At 55.0% G+C, this 16,980-nt stretch overlaps 7 protein-coding genes across 7 annotated transcripts; 1 reads left to right on the top strand and 6 right to left on the bottom strand.

Moving 5' to 3' along the window:
* Positions 1-425: 425 nt before the first annotated feature.
* Positions 426-1,097, bottom strand: J4E86_001892 (uncharacterized protein; the record flags this gene model as incomplete). The annotated part of the gene is made up of 1 exon (XM_051442455.1): positions 426-1,097. The coding sequence occupies one exon, from the start codon at positions 1,095-1,097 to the stop codon at positions 426-428; it is 672 nt and encodes a 223-aa protein (XP_051306043.1).
* A 1,268-nt stretch (positions 1,098-2,365) lies between these two features.
* J4E86_001891 (uncharacterized protein) lies at positions 2,366-3,539 on the bottom strand (the record flags this gene model as incomplete). Its single annotated transcript, XM_051442454.1, has 2 exons — positions 2,366-3,066; positions 3,146-3,539. The coding sequence occupies 2 exons, from the start codon at positions 3,537-3,539 to the stop codon at positions 2,366-2,368; spliced, it is 1,095 nt and encodes a 364-aa protein (XP_051306042.1).
* Positions 3,540-4,561: 1,022 nt separating this feature from the next.
* J4E86_001890 (uncharacterized protein) lies at positions 4,562-5,768 on the bottom strand (the record flags this gene model as incomplete). The annotated part of the gene is made up of 3 exons (XM_051442453.1): positions 4,562-4,664; positions 4,716-5,322; positions 5,663-5,768. The coding sequence occupies 3 exons, from the start codon at positions 5,766-5,768 to the stop codon at positions 4,562-4,564; spliced, it is 816 nt and encodes a 271-aa protein (XP_051306041.1).
* Positions 5,769-6,415: 647 nt separating this feature from the next.
* J4E86_001889 (uncharacterized protein) lies at positions 6,416-6,931 on the bottom strand (the record flags this gene model as incomplete). The annotated part of the gene is made up of 2 exons (XM_051442452.1): positions 6,416-6,649; positions 6,701-6,931. 2 exons carry the CDS (start codon positions 6,929-6,931, stop codon positions 6,416-6,418), a joined length of 465 nt encoding a protein of 154 aa, XP_051306040.1.
* A 1,228-nt stretch (positions 6,932-8,159) lies between these two features.
* On the top strand, positions 8,160-10,309 carry J4E86_001888 (uncharacterized protein; the record flags this gene model as incomplete). The annotated part of the gene is made up of 3 exons (XM_051442451.1): positions 8,160-8,739; positions 8,822-10,093; positions 10,146-10,309. The coding sequence occupies 3 exons, from the start codon at positions 8,160-8,162 to the stop codon at positions 10,307-10,309; spliced, it is 2,016 nt and encodes a 671-aa protein (XP_051306039.1).
* A 1,870-nt stretch (positions 10,310-12,179) lies between these two features.
* J4E86_001887 (uncharacterized protein) lies at positions 12,180-13,522 on the bottom strand (the record flags this gene model as incomplete). Its single annotated transcript, XM_051442450.1, has 2 exons — positions 12,180-12,654; positions 12,822-13,522. 2 exons carry the CDS (start codon positions 13,520-13,522, stop codon positions 12,180-12,182), a joined length of 1,176 nt encoding a protein of 391 aa, XP_051306038.1.
* A 464-nt stretch (positions 13,523-13,986) lies between these two features.
* Positions 13,987-14,814, bottom strand: J4E86_001886 (uncharacterized protein; the record flags this gene model as incomplete). The annotated part of the gene is made up of 2 exons (XM_051442449.1): positions 13,987-14,634; positions 14,728-14,814. The coding sequence occupies 2 exons, from the start codon at positions 14,812-14,814 to the stop codon at positions 13,987-13,989; spliced, it is 735 nt and encodes a 244-aa protein (XP_051306037.1).
* Positions 14,815-16,980: the final 2,166 nt, after the last annotated feature.

Raw genomic sequence — 16,980 nt, 5'->3', positions numbered from 1 at the left:
TGGCTTTAGGTTTAGATTACACCTGCGCCATAGGCAGTTCCTAAGCTTCAACCGTGGCATCAATTGACCGGGGCTAAGACGGAGTTAACCGAGCACGGGCCGTGTTTGAGCCTCAGGGATCGACTCGACCGGGGCGCGCCACCCACTCGCTAGTGTGTGGAGCGAGCGCCGCTTCACTGCGAGCTGGAGGAGCACACACATGATGCAAAGGGCGCGAACCTGCCGACTGAGTTTTCATGGGGTTGTGTCATTTATTGTGGGAGAAGGTGTCTACGCATAGTCTGGAAAAGGCATCAAAGCGTTCTCCGCGCTTACCGCTCCAGCCGTTCATAAGGTCGTGAAAATATGCTCGCTAAAAAAGAAGATCCAAGGCCAAACGCCAGCAGATGCAGCCCCCACTCTGTTCCGGGGCCCAGAATGCAAGCTCACGCCTCACCTCTGACAATCTTCGAAACAGCGCTCTTGACCAGCACCCACATTGGCCCAGCGTTGACTTCCTTGCCGCCACCCTCTTCCATCCCGCACTTCCTCTTCCACGCATCTCTCCACCCTCGCTCCGTATCCTTTTGCTTGAGCCTCATCAGCTGCCCCGCTCGCTTTCCTTGCCTTCTGTACCCCGCCATGAATGCGTCCCATTCTTTCCTCTCCTTGACGAAGACGACTACTCCGTTTCCTGCATCGATAGGCTGGCTGCCTCTAGATAGAATCCGCGCTTCCCATGCGCTGCCCATGGACTGAAACGTGAAGTTCGCGCTATGCAAGACGTAGTAGCGCTTCCGCTTGCCGAACTTTGACGCAGCGTTGGAGGAGGGCGTGATCCAGTGTGTTGCGCGTGAGTAGATGCCGTCTGCCAGTGCTTCGTGGAGAAGCTCTGAAGGGATGTACTGGCGGCACTGAAGAAGCAACTTGTTACGGAGCAGACTGATGTCGATGTCTGGGTGGGCAGTAGGTATTTGTGGCGAATGAGACAACAGTGCCTTGGTTTGCGTACGCGTTGATCGCGCTGGTGGCTTCGATATGCGTCCTGATGCTCGAATGACAGTGACTGGGTTGCTGAATTGGTGAGGGGTAATTGTCTGCGTTTGGATGGGCGCCATGATAGTCGTGGTGCTCAGTTGAGAGTGGTGTGTGCTTTGTAGGCGGTGTCAAGTCTCGTAGGCTTCAAGCCGTGAATCCGTATGGTGTCGTCTGGTAGGGAAGATGTGGATGGAGTAAGGAATATTGTGGAGGAGCAGAAGCGAGGCAGAGAGGGAACATGCGGTCAAGAAATCATCTTTAACCATCATGCACCCCTTCCTAGAAGAGCTAGCTCCTGAAAAGAAACAGCTACTACCCAGCCTTCGGAAATCAGTCGGGGTGCCAAATCTGTCTCTGCCCTAGTCTACCGCCTGCCCGCGTCTGGCGTCTGGGCGATCCTGGAAGGATTAGCGAGGCACACGAGGCCTGCCTGCCGAACCTCACCGTGGGCGAGCATCCCGCGCCTGCAGCGTTTGCCGTTCGGGCTTGTGCTCCTCCAAGGACTCCTTTGACGGAACGCCTTCCTCTCACTGCTGAACCCTCTGTGGAAAGCTCAGTTGTTGTGGCGAAGACATCGTGCTCAGGTGCTCAGGTGCTCAGCGTCCGAGCGTGACACTAATGACGTATTCCCGATTGGAGGGTCCAACGGTTCGGAACATCTGGGCAGCCTCGTTCTGCACGTGCAATGCTGCACTCATTTCCCCTTGGGCAGCACCATCATCAAACGTTCGCAAGTACCACATCACGTTACGAGTAGTTCGCAGTCTAGACACTATCATCATAGAATTCTAAATATTGGTAGTAGATATTGTTTGTTTGTATCGGAGTGTCGGTAGGGGAGCAAGGGAGAGGGAAAGGTTTCGGGTAAGGAGTGAGGGAGTGATTAGGAAGGTACATCGGAGTGTCGGAGTAGAGCTCGGGACGTGGTGAGAAGCTTCTCACTTCTTCCCAACTCTTCTTCGCCAAGAAAACCCAAAGATGGATGTCAGAGCTGCTACCCTTGAGCAGATGTACTATCCGGATATCAAAGGCCATAACGTCATGACATTCGTGAGCCGCTCAGCGTGCACTCAGTTCTCTCTCGACAATAGTAAGAAAAGTAAATAATGCTCCAGACAATCCGTGGTATCCATCAGTAACAGCAAGTAAGAAATTCAGCAATTCCATGCTTTTGTTGTCGGTTTTCGTGGTCTCCGTTTCGGGAGACATGAATGCAGATGGCGACGGACGTGAAGAGCTGGCGACTGGTAGCGAGGCCTGCACGGCCTCAAGCTATCTTGCACCTCCCAAGAGGGTTGGCAATACCCAACGGCGCCGACGTTGGGTAGCAGATGCGCTAGAGAACGGTCTACTCCTGGGCCTGGCTGCGGCGCATCTTCTCGGCCTCCAAGTTCTCGTACAGCAGATAGAGAGCCTTCTCATTGGCACTGGCACTACCAGTGATGGTGAACATGCGCTCGCCGGTGTCATCATGAGGTGCCTTGGCGATGGAGATGCGGGCGTTGGACGTCTTGCGGATCTCGCTGATCTTGCTACCGCCGCGTCCGATGATACAGCCGACCATGTCAGACGGGATGCTGATGTTCTGGGTCTGCATCTCTTCGCCATCCTCGGTGTGCGTTGGGGGCGGGGGCCTGCTGGCGGCATCGGAGCCAGATCGTCGAGAAAAGGCAGGAGGCGAGTCACTGAAGTCAGCGCCGTGACCAGTGCGGTTGTACGAGCGTCCGCCCATACCACCGGCGGGTGCGCCACCGCCGTTGGACAGAGGGACCGGACCAGCACCAGGCTGAACCCTGACGGCGGGGTTGTAGAGGACAGTGCCGTAGCCGCGCTCGTGGTCGTCGATGAGGCACTTGCCAATCTCCCAGATAGCCTTCTCGATACCGCCGGGCGAGCCCTGGACTTCGACGATGCGCTCGGTGGACTGGGGGAGCATCTCCTTCTGTGCGACCATGCGTACGCCGGAGGCATCCTGGATCTGCTTGATCTTCAGGCCCTGGCGACCAATGATGGTGCCCATTTGGTTGTGCGAGATGAGCAGGCGGATGGCTACAGAAATTAGCTTGGTATCAGCGCTTGTACGCAGCCATGTCGCTAGGAAGCGCCGGGGTGTCGCAATTGTACGTACGATGAGTGCCGTCGGTGCGGATAACGCCGCCCATGCCCATAGCAGGGGCGCCCTCGAGCAGGCCTTTGGCGACTAGGCCATACGCCTTGGAGATGCCAGAGAGACTACCGGTGACAGAGAGGACGCGGTCGTGGACACCTTGGACGACCTTGCTGACACCGGCGCGCACGCCAGTCTCGTCGCGCAGGTCAGCGACGTTCTTGCCCGCCTTGCCTATGATGACTCCGGCCTCCTTGGACGAAACAATGGCTCGGAGGGTAAGCTGCGACTCTGCGTATTCCTCTTCGGTGCGCGGGACTACTTCGCCCTCGCCGTCCATGTTGAGGCGGTCCAGCTGGTCGGCGACGCGGCTAGCATCCTGACCGGGGCCGGGTTGGGGCTCTTCTGAGGACATGTTGTGGGGATGGCCTAGGGATGGGCTGCAGCTGCGGTCAGTGACGTAGTTTTGCGACGCGCGCACTATCGCGATACTTACAAGAGAAGAAGGTGGGTCGCGGAGACAGAGAGGAGAGCTGGGTGTGCTGCGGCGGAGGGGTAGGAGAGGACGAGTCGAATATGTCGAGGCTATGGTGCTACGTATCAGCAATTGTGTCAAAGGCTCGTGTTTGGGAGTGTGCATGGAAGCTACTCACTGGCGACTACGGAAGTGGCGGGGGAGGTGGTCGGTGCGGGATAGCGGACAGATAGGTAAGAGGGGGAGGGCGCAAGGGTAGGTGGGAGGGAGCGGAGAGGAGGATTGGGGGACGCGTGGGAGAAGAGAAGAGGCGTGTTGGCGGAACCTCTCTGGAGCGTGCAGATAGAGTGGAGGTAAGGTGACGGAGGGGAGACGAAGCCCTGGGTCTGCGCAATATTAGGGCGGCAGGATGTAGCTTTCCTTAGCGAGACGGACGAGCCTTGCCCTATTCACAGACATTGCAGGTGCTGGGAGGCACTGCAGGGGATTCGGCGCAATCGCTGTCCTCGTGCAGCAGGCGGCACTGAATCTACGGGAGCAATCACCATGCATGGCCTGCATGCCGGCGTGAATGCATCAAGCTGTTCGCAACTCTCGCGCGCCCCATCACCGAACACAGAACAGAATAGACCCCGCGTGCACGAGCCCTGAAAACGGCCAAGGCCCCGCGAGGATGCAGCTAAATCCAGCATTTTCAGGGTACTGGCTAGCCACGACTAGAATGTGAATGTATCGTGCCGCTGAATTCGATGATTGGCTGGGATGCGCGGGTTTTCTGCCTTCCATTGTTCGATTGAGACTAGGCCTTCACCACGCCTACGTATGCAGCGGCCTCCCAACACCACCCAATGCGCGCTCACACATCAACCAACGCCAGCTCGTGCTTTATCCACTCTCTCAAACGCCGTATCATAGCCTCACACCGCCTCAACACCACTCAATGCAGTCAACCTGCATGCGCCCTACTTTTGCGCCTCGAAAACGACCTTCTGCACCTTCATCTTGTCGAACAACTCGTAGCCCTCAATGGCGTCGCTCAACGGCATGACTTTATCAGCCATAAAGCTGTCACATGTTAGTCAGCGACTTACACTCCTGCATTATCATCAAACTCACCCAAGCTTATCCTGATGCCTCTTCAAGCTGTCAAGTGCTTCTTCAAAAACACTTCTCACAGGGCACCTTCCCATCTGAACTCTGACGTTCTTTCCATACGCCTCATTTCCAGACCAGGGTATCTCGCCGTTGTGGACTCCGACCGAGCTGATGACGCCCCAGGGTCGGATCAACTCGTATCCCATTCGAAGCGCAGGAGACAGACCGACCACTTCGATGACAATGTCTGCTCCACGGCCGTCTGTGAGCTCCTTGACGCGCTTATCGAGACCCTCGCGATCAGTCTGGAAGTTCCAGGGTTCCGCACCCAGTGACTTGGCAAGTTCGAGGCGCGAAGGTACTGAGTCAACAGCGAGAATGTGCTTTGGCTTGTAGTCGGTGATGTTGCAGAGCGCGCAGAGAGCTACAGGACCACAGCCAATAAGCACAACGACACTGTCCTTGATTTCCTCGGGAGTGGAATATTGGAAGCCGTTCTTGGCTGCAAACATGCCTGTTGGAAAGATGTCTGCCATAAGAACCAGTGCCTCGTCTTTGATGCCAGGTGGTGCTTTGACGGCTGTGGAGTCTGCGAGGGGAATCCGGACGTATTCTGCCTGGCCACCGTCTAGGGCAGGGCATCCAAAAAGCTGACATTTTACGCATCGCGAGGAGAAGCCGTGGGTGCAGTAAAAACACTCGCCACAGCATGTTGTGAAGGGAGAGACGACATGGTCGCCAACTTTCAAGGTCTTTACCGATGAGCCTACTTCGTGAACGTGACCGGTAAACTCATGGCCCATCACAAAGTCGGTAGCAGATGGCTGGTGACCTCGGAAGACGTGTAATTCGCTTGGACTATATGTCAGAGATGCTCTTGTTATAGGTGGTGACTTTCAGTACCTGCCGCATAATGCCGTCTGTGAAGAATAAGAATTAGTGGGAGGTGATGGTATTGATCAGCATACGTGCCTTTTCAACCTTTACGATAACATCTCCTGCATCTTGAATCTTCGGAATTGGTCTGTCTTCAATCACCACCTTCCCCGGTCCCTTGAATACGACTGCTTTCATGTCGTGCCTCTTGGTATGTTGTCAGAAGTAATTATCGTTATTGAAAGTCAAAAGAAAAGTTTGTGATCAAGAGATTCAGGAGGAAAGCAGATGTAATTCAAAAAACTGCATGCAACCAAGTGGAGCTTGTGGACTAAGTACAGGGCGCACGCCCTGACGACATCGGAGGCGCGAAATGCTCCTCGGTGATGATGTGGTGTGGTAGCTCCTACCCCGCCGAGGTTCGACTGCGGGGTAGAGAGGATGGGCAGTGAGAGCACATTGGCTGCAGGCGTGTATAGTAGCTTAGATAAAAATCGCTAAGATAGTACGCGAATCCTGAGAGGTTGATCAAGGAATGTTTCGACCCGCGTCTTGGGTTGCTGTCGGGTGCCCCGGTTCGCGACGGACTCGGACGAGCTTGAAGCTCGACGTAGCTCTCCGCCTCCTTCCGCACCAGTACTTCAGTATATCGATAGGAAATTGCAACAACGCTATAGAGTGCAACATACCATGTGAATCCACATGAACGCCTTGTCCAAAGCTCACCAAAATCCAAGCGTGTAAACACCATCCGGGTAAACAAGCCGTATCGCAGTATCCAATCCAAAACTCCCAGCAAATGCCCTTTCAATATGACGTCGATGCTGCGTAGTAGAGTTCCGTCTTCAGGTGACGGTGCACAGAAGCTCTTCCTCCAAGATGAACTTGCCCTCCTTGTACTTTTCACTGGCTTCATACGCCTTATCGTATTTCCAGCCGACGGTCTCCTTGCACTGGCGGCAGTGGATGTCGCGTACTATGTGACGTCCCGTGGTCATGTTGCGCTCGTTGGGGTCCGATTCGGTGATATTGACAACGGTATCGAAGAGGTACGCCTTGCCGTGTTGACCGCGGAAGTTCTCATGACGGTTAGCGATATGACTACATGTGGGAGTTCAATATGCGCTCACCCTGCTGAGTATGTCGTCGTGGTTGGAGAGATGCGTCTTGCAGTTCTTGCAGCCGTAGATGCGCGACGTGGTCGAGTTGAGGTAGATGTTGTACGTGAGGCCCATATTGATGGACAGGCGATCCGACGCGTGAATCGAGGGCTGCTGCTGCGTGGGAGTTGTGTCGAGACCGTGGCGGTAATCAGAGCGGTAGTCAGAGGTGGCCACTCGTTGTTGGTCGCCGCCGGTCATACGTGCTGTTGGCGCGGGTGCAAGGGGAGAAAGGTGGCGGGGAGCTAGCGGTGAAGCGTTTGAGGGGCCGATGGTTGTGGCTCCCGCTGTTGCGCCCAAGCGCGATTGCTATCTTGGGATGTGGAGTGAAGCTTTGGACCTGGAGGTGACGGCGCGGTCCCTGATGGCACGTGCGCGTCAGGTGGGCGGGATGACGAAGACGAGGGGCACAGCCGGGTAAACACTTGGGCAGGGTTACTATATGGTATGAGATCGGATGCTCTACGGATATCTATGTGGCATGTGCTGTGACTTTGTGGAACCAGGTAACGAGTTCCGTGGGAGCCTGACAGCTACTGAGCTAGTGCATGGTGAGATGGTGTGTAGTCAGCTGGTGACGCACGTGAGGGCACGCTGAGCTGAAATACCTAGGTAGTCCGGATACAGTCGTGTCAATGGGAACCGAGAACATGAACAGTCGACTAAATGGAAAGCATCCTCTGCATCAGATCGTTGACAGACACCCTGTGACAAACCACAGCCACGCCAATTTCCTGTTCGGGGGATCATTGTCGGTCTTGCTGCCTTTGAACGTCTCTCCGCAACGGCGAGTCATCGTATAAGCGCTTGTCTACCTCAAGTCATCTTCTCGGTGTTGTTGTTGCCATGGCCGAGTGTGTGCATGCACCTGCAAACAGAGAGCGTTTTACATTGGCACACAAAGAAGCAGGCTGGTGGTTGAGAGGCCAGCGCATCGACGATAAAAAGGACGATGAGCGTTGGTAGTGGACAGACTATCGCATCCCCTATGCAAGGTATTGTTGTCGTCTGTTGATACTGCGCGTCCCAGCCTCTCTCCGCGGATTGGGCGAGTCGGATGCCCCACTCGAGGTAGTCCTGGAGTCCCACAGCGTATAGTCGTGTGTCGAGAGTGAGAGAAAGGTAATTGCAGAGCGTTTACCGCTTCCGCGACGTGCCAACGGGCAGTAAGTCGGTGCCGCATGCAGGGCGATTGGCGTGGTAGGCGACTATCAGCCCAGCCTTCCGATGCACGTCCGCTGCGGCTTGACTCTGTGGCAGAAGTGCTAGCGGGCTTAACCTCGCTGATATGGAACATTCTAGCAACGTTTTTAGGACCAAAATCCCAGCTTAATTTTTATCCGCCCTGGATCTCAACCAACAGTCGCTGCAGCCAGACTAATTTTCTAGTGACACCGTCCAGGCCGCTATCCTTCCGCAGCTCGCCCCCATGGTTCTTCCCTCCTTCTTCGCATCCTCAAAGAAGTCGTCCAAGACCAGAGATATCCCCAACCTTGCCCCCCGACCCTCCCCCCAGGCTAACTCAGGCACCCCTCCTGCCTCGCCTGACAAGCACACCCACTCCAAGGTCAAGGACCGGGAACGCTCCTCCAGCCGCCGCTCGAGCTCCTACTCGTCCAAGCGCTCGTCCAAGTACGACCGCGACTCCCACCCGCTAAACCTCCCGCCCGAGGAGCGCCAGCGCCTGTCCTCGCAGATGTCCGCCATGGACCAGCCCACGCCCCAGCCAATGGACGTGGACCGGGACCACTCGTCCTCGCCCGCCCCCTCGAGCCCCGTCGCCGACACGCCCAAGACGAACGGCAACGGCGCCCCCGACGGGCCTGCTCCTCCACCACACCGCTACACCAAGAGCCCGCCGCCGCCCACTGCAAACTACGCCGCGACCCCCGAGGCTGCCACCCCGCCCGCTGAGCCCCCGACGATAGACGCCGAGGAGTACAAGGCGGCCGGCAACAAGTTCTTCAAGATCAAAGACTACCCGCGGGCCATCGAGGAATACTCAAAAGGTGCGTAGTGACACTGCCCATGCTCTAGCCGAAGCTTTGCACTACAGTACACCGGGAGAGCTTCTGGCTAACCAATCCGCAGCGATCGAAGCCGACCCCAAAAATGCCACCTACTACTCGAACCGGGCCGCCGCCTACATCTCCGCCAACAAGTTCTACGAGGCCATGGAGGACTGCAAGATGGCCGACGAGCTGGACCCCAACAACATGAAGATCCTCCTGCGGTTAGGCAGAGTATATACTAGCCTGGGCCGGCCGGACGAGGCTGTGCAGGTGTACGACTCCATCAATGCCACGGCCAAAGACAAGCAGCCCGCGTTGACAATGCAGAAACACCTCCGCATGGCCGAAGACACATCACGGAACGAGGGCTCGGGTTCCATGGTCATATACGCCCTCAACGAGGCTGAGAAGGGTCTTGGCGCTGGTGTAGACAAGCCCCGGAAGTGGCAGCTCATGCGGGGAGAGGCACATCTGCGCATGGGCAATGCCAATGCACTCGGAGAGGCACAAAACGTAGCCATGTCGCTACTACGGTACAACAACCAGGACCCTGACGCCCTCGTACTGCGCGGCCGCATCCTATACGCCCAGGGCGAGAACGACAAGGCTGTACAGCACTTTAGACAAGCACTGGCATGCGACCCCGACTTCAAGGCCGCTGTCAAGTACCTGCGAATGGTGCAAAAGCTGGACCGCATGAAGCAAGAGGGCAACGCTGCCTTTAAGTCCGGCAGGTACCAAGAAGCCATCGACACCTACACGCAGGCACTCGCAGTCGACCCCTCGAACAAGGGCACAAACTCCAAGATCCTACAGAACCGAGCCCTGTGCCATAGCCGGCAAAAGAGCTGGAAACAAGCCATTGCAGACTGCGAGAAGGCCCTCGAGCTCGATCCCAGCTACACAAAGGCACGGAAGACCCGGGCGAAGGCCCTGGGAGAGAACGGTAACTGGGAGGAGGCTGTACGTGATCTCAAGGCTATCCAGGAAGAGAACCCATCGGAGCCTGGCATTGCTAAAGAAATCCGCGATGCCGAGATGGAGCTTAAGAAGAGCAAGAGGAAGGACTACTACAAGATTCTCGGTATCGAGAAGGACGCCACAGAGACACAGATCAAGAAGGCATACCGCAAGCTGGCCATTGTCCACCACCCCGACAAGAACCCAGACGACGCGGATGCTGCGGACAGGTTCAAGGAGATTCAAGAAGCACATGAGACTCTGAGCGACCCACAAAAGCGCGAGAGATACGACTCCGGCGCTGATCTTGTCGATCCCAACGACATGTTCGGCGGCGGAGGCATGGGAGGAGGCATGGGTGGCATGGGTGGCGGCATTGACCCAGAGATCCGTAAGTATTCTCATGTCTATGAAAGAAAGTTCACGACTAACGCAATTCACAGTCATGCAAATGTTCGGCGGCATGGGCGGAGGTATGGGAGGCGGCCGCGGAGGGGGAGGTGGTTTCCACTTCAGCTCCGGCGGCGGTGGAAGTCCGTTTGGCGGCATGGGTGGCATGCCCAGCGGTGGCCGGAGAGGAGGACCGCCCGGTGGTTTCCCCTTCTAAACGCCCCGATCATACCCACGTAACGACAACCACCACCACGCTCCGTTTTAAACACATCATCCGACCTTTGATTCGTGTGTATAGCCTTGGCAGAACATTTCCGACAGATTTCATTCATGGCGTTGGATACAGGAGATGCGCGAGCAGTAGATGCATAGACGGTCGTTTGGATCGCTCTCCTGTATTTGGGTGCGAAGCATTGATTTTCACATTGGCCTTCGAGGGATTTGAGCATTGCCTGGCGTCTCTCATTATTATCTTATGCATGAGATCTGCTTGAGGAAATGAATGCCGCTTGTGACTTATTGGAAGAAGTAGTGTGAAACGAAATTTCAAAAGTTAACGATGAAGAAGGGAACGTCTTTGCATATGTTATATGTATTGGTGATTGTTCTTCAGAGATTGTGATAGTGTCACGAGAGCATACTTGTATGCCGAACGCATCAAGACCTCCATTCCCAGGTACCTCATCCCCCAAAATGCTCCTCAACATGATGCGCAACCGCCGCCTCATCCCCCTCGAATTCTCCACAAACCGGACACGTCGCCACCTCCACCCCACCTCCACCCTGGTGTCTCCGATCCGCCTCTTCCAACGCAGCAAAAAGCCCCATGTCAGCCGGCTGTCTCCGAGTCCTGCCTTCATCATAAAGATACTCGTCATCATCCCTAATATCTCTCTCCACCCTGCCTCCAACCATCCTCCCACCTGCTCTTCCCATACCTCCGCCACCCTCACCATCCCTACCCAGCCCCGCCCCAGCGCCCCCAACAACAGCCTCACCCTGCTGTCCCTCACTCTCACTAACAAGCTTCTGCACCCTCCCCACCCTTCCATCTCGTAACCTCACTTTCACACCTCGCGGATGATCACCCCGCGTTAGCAGGTCGGCGACGATACCGCGGACTTGGTGTCCGGTGGGTTGATCCTGTTTGAGAATGATTGAGACGCTTGTTCCGGGGTGGATATATGCGAATGAGGGGACAGGGGGTTCGTCGGGGTCCGGTCTGAAGTTGGGTCTGCCGCGACCGCGGCCTTGTCCTCTGCCCCTGGATGCTCCTCGTCCTCGTCCTCGGTCTGAGATGGGGTTGGAGTCGCCGCGGCCGCAACCGCGGCCCGTGTGGGTACCTCTTGATGGTTCTGAAGAAGGCGGTTGCCGGTTTGGACGACCGCGTCTGGAGGGCGGTTGTTGCATAATGTGTATAGGTCGGGTTTGTTGGCGCAGAAAGAAAAACAGCGTTTAAAACCCGTCTTAGCGAGCCCTTTGTTCCTCCAATGAACTTTTCAATCTCTTTCTCAGGATGTGTTCGAATAGTCGTTGTGTTCGCCTTCCCAAAATCGCAAAAGACGACTCAAGATCAAATGCTGGTGGAAATGATCGTAGCTTAAATTGGCACAGAGCTGATCTGAAACAGGAAAAAGAGTTGGCGTGAAAGCCGGCATTTGTCGGAATAACTATTATCCCTGTAAAATGAAATGTTGATGTTGAGATCAAACGGGATGAGGATGTTGTAGGATATTGGTGTTAGGGCGGTTTGCACAGTATTTTAGTGCGCATTACGTCATTCGCTCGCTCCCTTCACATTATGTAGCAATGCCTATGTACCACACTCCAGGTACCACACTCCAGACCGTGAGACACACAGGGATGTAGGCAATAGCCAAGCTCGTTTGGAGATTTTTCTATGTACATGTACGTCTGGTTAGAGTAGCGCATCGTTATCCTTGCGATATCAGCGTCTTTCATACAAACCACACACATCACACCGTACACCTCCCGCCTCCATCGTCATCATGCCTTCCGCGAGCAGTACTCGTTATGTAGTCATCATAGACCCGTATATCCGCCCCGTCCATCCCGTCATAACATCAGTTGTAGGTGACGTTGACCCTACGTTTGGAATCAACGTGGAGGAATTCGTCCCGAATCCACCCAGACCCATCTCCCCGACCGCGCTTCATGCTCTCATGCGCACGATGATGATTGAGAATGTGTTGTCTAGCGCTGTTGTACTCCACCACGAACTCGGCATCCTCCTCCCAATCTCGGAAGAACTCTTCGGCTACTGAAGCTTCGTCCCACTGACGGGTCTCGTTCGTGTCTTGGACGATGTTGTTAAGATTATTGTGACCGCAGGTGTAGACTCGGGCATCTCTATATGCCAGGTCGAGGTGAGCGATATAGTAGGCTATGTCGCGCTTCAACCTAGGTACTTGGTCCTTTTTGCCTTTCACCTCTTTACTCAGCTTGGTGACCTCGGTCTTCAAGCGGTCGATCTCGGGCGCACGTCCGGCATTGATTGTGTTACGGACTGCCAAGATCTGAGTGTGCTCATCACGGTGCCTGTAGACATGTTAGCGACATGTTCGGTAAAGGGAAACTCGATTAGCAGCTCTTGGGGAGGCTTGGAGGAATTCGCAGCAGTTTCAGGATTCCTAGGAGCGCTGGCAACACACTGAATGTCTCCAGGGTCTATCGAGAGTCGGGAAGGGGGATATTGAAAGACATACCAATCTCGCGATGACTCGGCCGCGGCAAGCTTGGCTTGAACGTCGTCTAGCTCTCTCTTCTGACCGTCGATCTGTGCCTTCAGGCGCTCTGCATCGGTTGTGCTCATTTGCACCCTCTGAGCATATTGTCGATTCTGACTTGAGTGCTGGGCGAGCTGGGTTCGCAGATCGTCGACCTCCGCTTGGCTCATGGCGGCCTTGTTTGAGCGAATGTTGGCTTCGGACAATTCGCTCTCAAGAGACCGCACTTTGCGCTCGAGTCGACTGTTGTGGTCCTGGGACGAACGCAGCCGGGCGTGAGTGTTCTCCGCATCCTGTACCGCAACGGTCACATCATGTCGCGTGGCTTTCAACTCCGAATCTTTCTCTGCGGCAGAATTCTCGAGTGCCTCAACTTTCGCGCGAAGTGCCTCTGCTTCGGAGGCCGCGGCGACGTTGAGCGCATTCGTCTGCTGTAGATTCCTGTTTGAAGCTCTGACCATGGCGACTGCATGTTGTGAGCGCTGAAGCTTGCGCTCTAGATCGCTGTTCTTGCGGTCTGCAACAACCAGCTGTAGTCTCAGTTCGAAGAGATCTTTCTCATCGTCGCTGTCGGAGCCGTTGTTTACCGAGGTAACCGAGCTGTTGGAGAGGGTTGTGGGCTGCTGCTGCCGTGCTGGATGGCCGCCGGAATCGTCGTTCTCGAAAGCCGCGGAAGCCATGATTTTTTTTTGAATATGGTCACCTCGTGTGTGCGTTGTGGCGATGGGGTGCGAGCTTGGGTCGTACCTACCTGATATGCACAGCAGGGTCCATGCTTGGCGGAGCGTCCTCGACAGGGAGGAAGCCACGCCAGGCGCAGATATGAGCGATGAGCAGTGAACTACGGAAGAGAAAGTGGAAAATCAAAATGACAACGGCTGGCCTCTATAAGAGGTTAACCTGTGAGGTTCGCAACAAGCTTTGACGCTTTCCAAGCTACGCGACAGGATGATGGCCGTTTGCTCACACCGTCTATTCGCGCTGGTGAGAGAGCCCAGCCCTTTCAAGCAAGCAACTAGGGTATTTCTTGAAGTGTGAGCTGCAGAAATGTGATCATTGTACAGAGATTTATAAACAAGTGAGAAATACAAAGGAAATGAACAGAAAGGGTTGACACATCCTTGTGTTGGCAGGCGGCCAATTCTCACTCATTACCTGCTAGTGTTGCGTCCCCATTAGCGGCGATGTTGATACCGTTTGACCCGCCGATTGACTTGCTGCCGTCGGAGCCCTGCGTGATGCCCAGGTTTCCACCGAGGTTCGCCGCGGCACCGTCCTCGCCGAGGGTGATACCAGATTCCTCAGAGAACTTCTCGGACTCTTCAGTAGCCTTGACGCCGTTTGACTTCTCACCCTCGGCCTCTTGAGCTTCCTGTTCAGATTCTTTCCTTGCTGCGTCTCCTTCGGCGCGTCCGGGCTGGTTCTCCGTACCAGCGCCAGCGCCAGCGCCAGCCGCACCCCCTTCTGACTCTTGCTCGGCGGCGACAGCAGGCTTTTCACCGGCGGTGGCGGACTTCTCGCCCTCTGCTGCTGAAGACTTGGGCTCCTCTGCGGCTGCCGCAGTACCATTGCCCTGCTGATTTCCGCCGAGCTTGAGACCGTTGCCAGTGATACCACCGCCTGGGCCGCCTAGAGTGAGGCCTCCGATCGTGAGACCACCACCTCCGCCACCTTGCTTTTGAGCCTCGCGGCGGCGACTTCCTCCTTGGGTCAACGAGTCCAAGCTCTGAAAGTCTGCGTCACGTCTGACAGGGTGTGCGCGATACGAGCGAGAGGCAAGGTTTGCTTTGGTCTAGCATGAGTGTCAGCATATGCAGTGAGTGACAGGCTTTAACAAGAGAGATAACGTGTTGAGTAGCCAAGGTGGTGCATCGGATCAACATACTGCCCATAGCGTGCGAGGGGGAACGACGAATGCATCGACGCATGATACGGCCAGTAGACCGAGAGTCAATTCCAGAGAGAGCTTCATATCGAGAGAGTTTGTTAATTAGCGGATCGAAAGAAGACGTAGACGAGAAACAGCTGTCCGGCAGCAAGATGAACAGATGACTGTGAAGTAAAGCGATGGTACCAGTGAGCTCATCAGGTGCACCTCCTGAGGCCTACTGCGAATAAATGCTTCTGAATCCCATGAGTCTCAGTGACATCTGCTTCCCTCAGCCACCCGTCGTTGGCATTGCCGGAATTACATGATGGAACGCTTTCACAACGTTTACAGGCCAGCTTGGCGATCGAGAGTGGTCGGAACAGTGTGTCAAACGCCAGTGCGCGGCGGGGCCGACCGCTCGCTAGGATGCTGGGGTTCTTCATGTCGCACAAGCGTCGCAGCTCCCGTCAGGGCCATGATCTTCGACTCTTCGGAATTTTCGGCCTCAGATGAAGCCGTCTTTGAAAGGCCAGATAAGAGCTATCCCCATGGTTAAGCATTCCAAGTGCTGTCTTGTGTGTAGTGCCATGAAAGCCAAGACCGGATTTGAATGGGATCCTGACATTTGTGTACGGTGTGTTGACTGCTGGGTTTCGAATCAGAACAGAAACTAGTTGTCGTACGAGTTTCTCGGTTGTCAGAGAGCCTCGCGGTATTGCTGCGTGCATCGCGGGATCCCGAGGTCTGTCTAGCAAAGCAAGACCACGTGTGGACGGACATGATCAGTAGCTCCACATATCCATCTTGTGACTGCCTCTATAACACGGATGAACGCATGTTATTCGCGAAAAGCATGAAGCGAAGTGAGGAGAATGTGCCCGGAAGGAGATGGGATGAGATGCGTTTGGTGAGAGGACAATGACGATGACGACTGGCGGCCACGCGAGATTGACGCGCTAATGTCGATGACTAATCCCGCGCAACACGCGCCTCACGTCACGATGACTCGTCATTCTTTTCAGTTGATTCATTCCGACTACTCGTTCAATATTCAACACATATCTGCGTCGCGGACTTGGGCTTGGAGCCATTTCCTGTTCGGACGCGACGATATGCAAAACATTATCGCCTTTCAGACGTATCCTCATACTATGGCCTGATGGGGCACAGCGCTATATTACCCATTCAATCCAACAAGTTCACTGACGTGAAGCCAGCATCCCAGATCGCATTAATGTCCTCCGTCCGTCCAACGAATACGTATACGTCCTACCTGAATCCAAACACCACCGGTCCTGCGCACCCTTATCCGTTCAACAAACGCTCTCCTTCATTTTTGTACAACTTGAACGCCTCGTGTAGTGAATCCGCAGTCTCACCAGGAAAGAGATGCAAAAAGAAAGGGTAGCCCTTCTTGCGCTTTACTTTCCACATGAAGAGCTCTCGCTTGGCTTCGTCGTTCCAGTCGGTGAACACGAATTCACCATTGCTGCTAGGTGATGGGGCTTTCACGGTCTTTCGAGGAGCTACAGGTGTACCTCGCAAGGCACCATCACGGCTACCAGGAACTGGAGTTGACAAGGCTGCGGAATAATGATTTAGCGGGAAGACTACCAAGGTGTTTTGAGTCATCTTACTGCCTGGCTCACGCTGCTGAAGATCTACTGGAGCTTGCGGCTGTCCAATGGAGCCAAAGACAACAGGACCATGTAGGCCCCTCGGTGCTTGGCTTTGCCTAGGGTTTTGTGGAGCTGCAGCTGCAGTTGAAGATCCAGAGGCATGCGGATTGGCTCTGGCTGTCTTTGTATCAGGCCGAGTACGACGGGAAACCACGAAGGCCTCGCCGGTCCATACCCTGTCGTCATCCACGTACCGCCAAGCCTGAGCCGGGTCTTCCCATGGGGGTGGATTTGCCGCTGGGGCTACGCATGAAAATTAGATTGAAGACTACAGTATCGTTATAATGGCTTACGTCGAGTGTGTAGGCGACTGGCTGGTCCATGTGGCTGCATGAATGAAGGTGCAAAGTCCCCGTCGTTGTTGGGGAATAGAGATTCGTCCAGGTATTTCAGGGGGCGATATCCAGCACCACCAGAAGGTTCTTCGTGATTGGGGCTGTCGGAGTTCGAGTTATTGGCCATGATAGTGTATATGATGATTATTCGTTATAAGTTTGACGTTTCAGAGGGAAGACGATGGTAAAAAGGAGAACTTATAAACACTGAAGGTATGGGAAGTAAGGCAGAACCGACCGTGAGCACGACATTC

The sequence above is a fragment of the Alternaria arbusti genome (genome assembly GCF_024043155.1).
Source record: "Alternaria arbusti strain BMP 1465 chromosome Unknown scaffold_2, whole genome shotgun sequence".
NCBI classification, from domain to species: domain Eukaryota; kingdom Fungi; phylum Ascomycota; class Dothideomycetes; order Pleosporales; family Pleosporaceae; genus Alternaria; species Alternaria arbusti.
The sequence above is the reverse complement of the archived record's forward strand: the minus strand, read 5'-3'. Positions and strand labels throughout refer to the sequence as shown.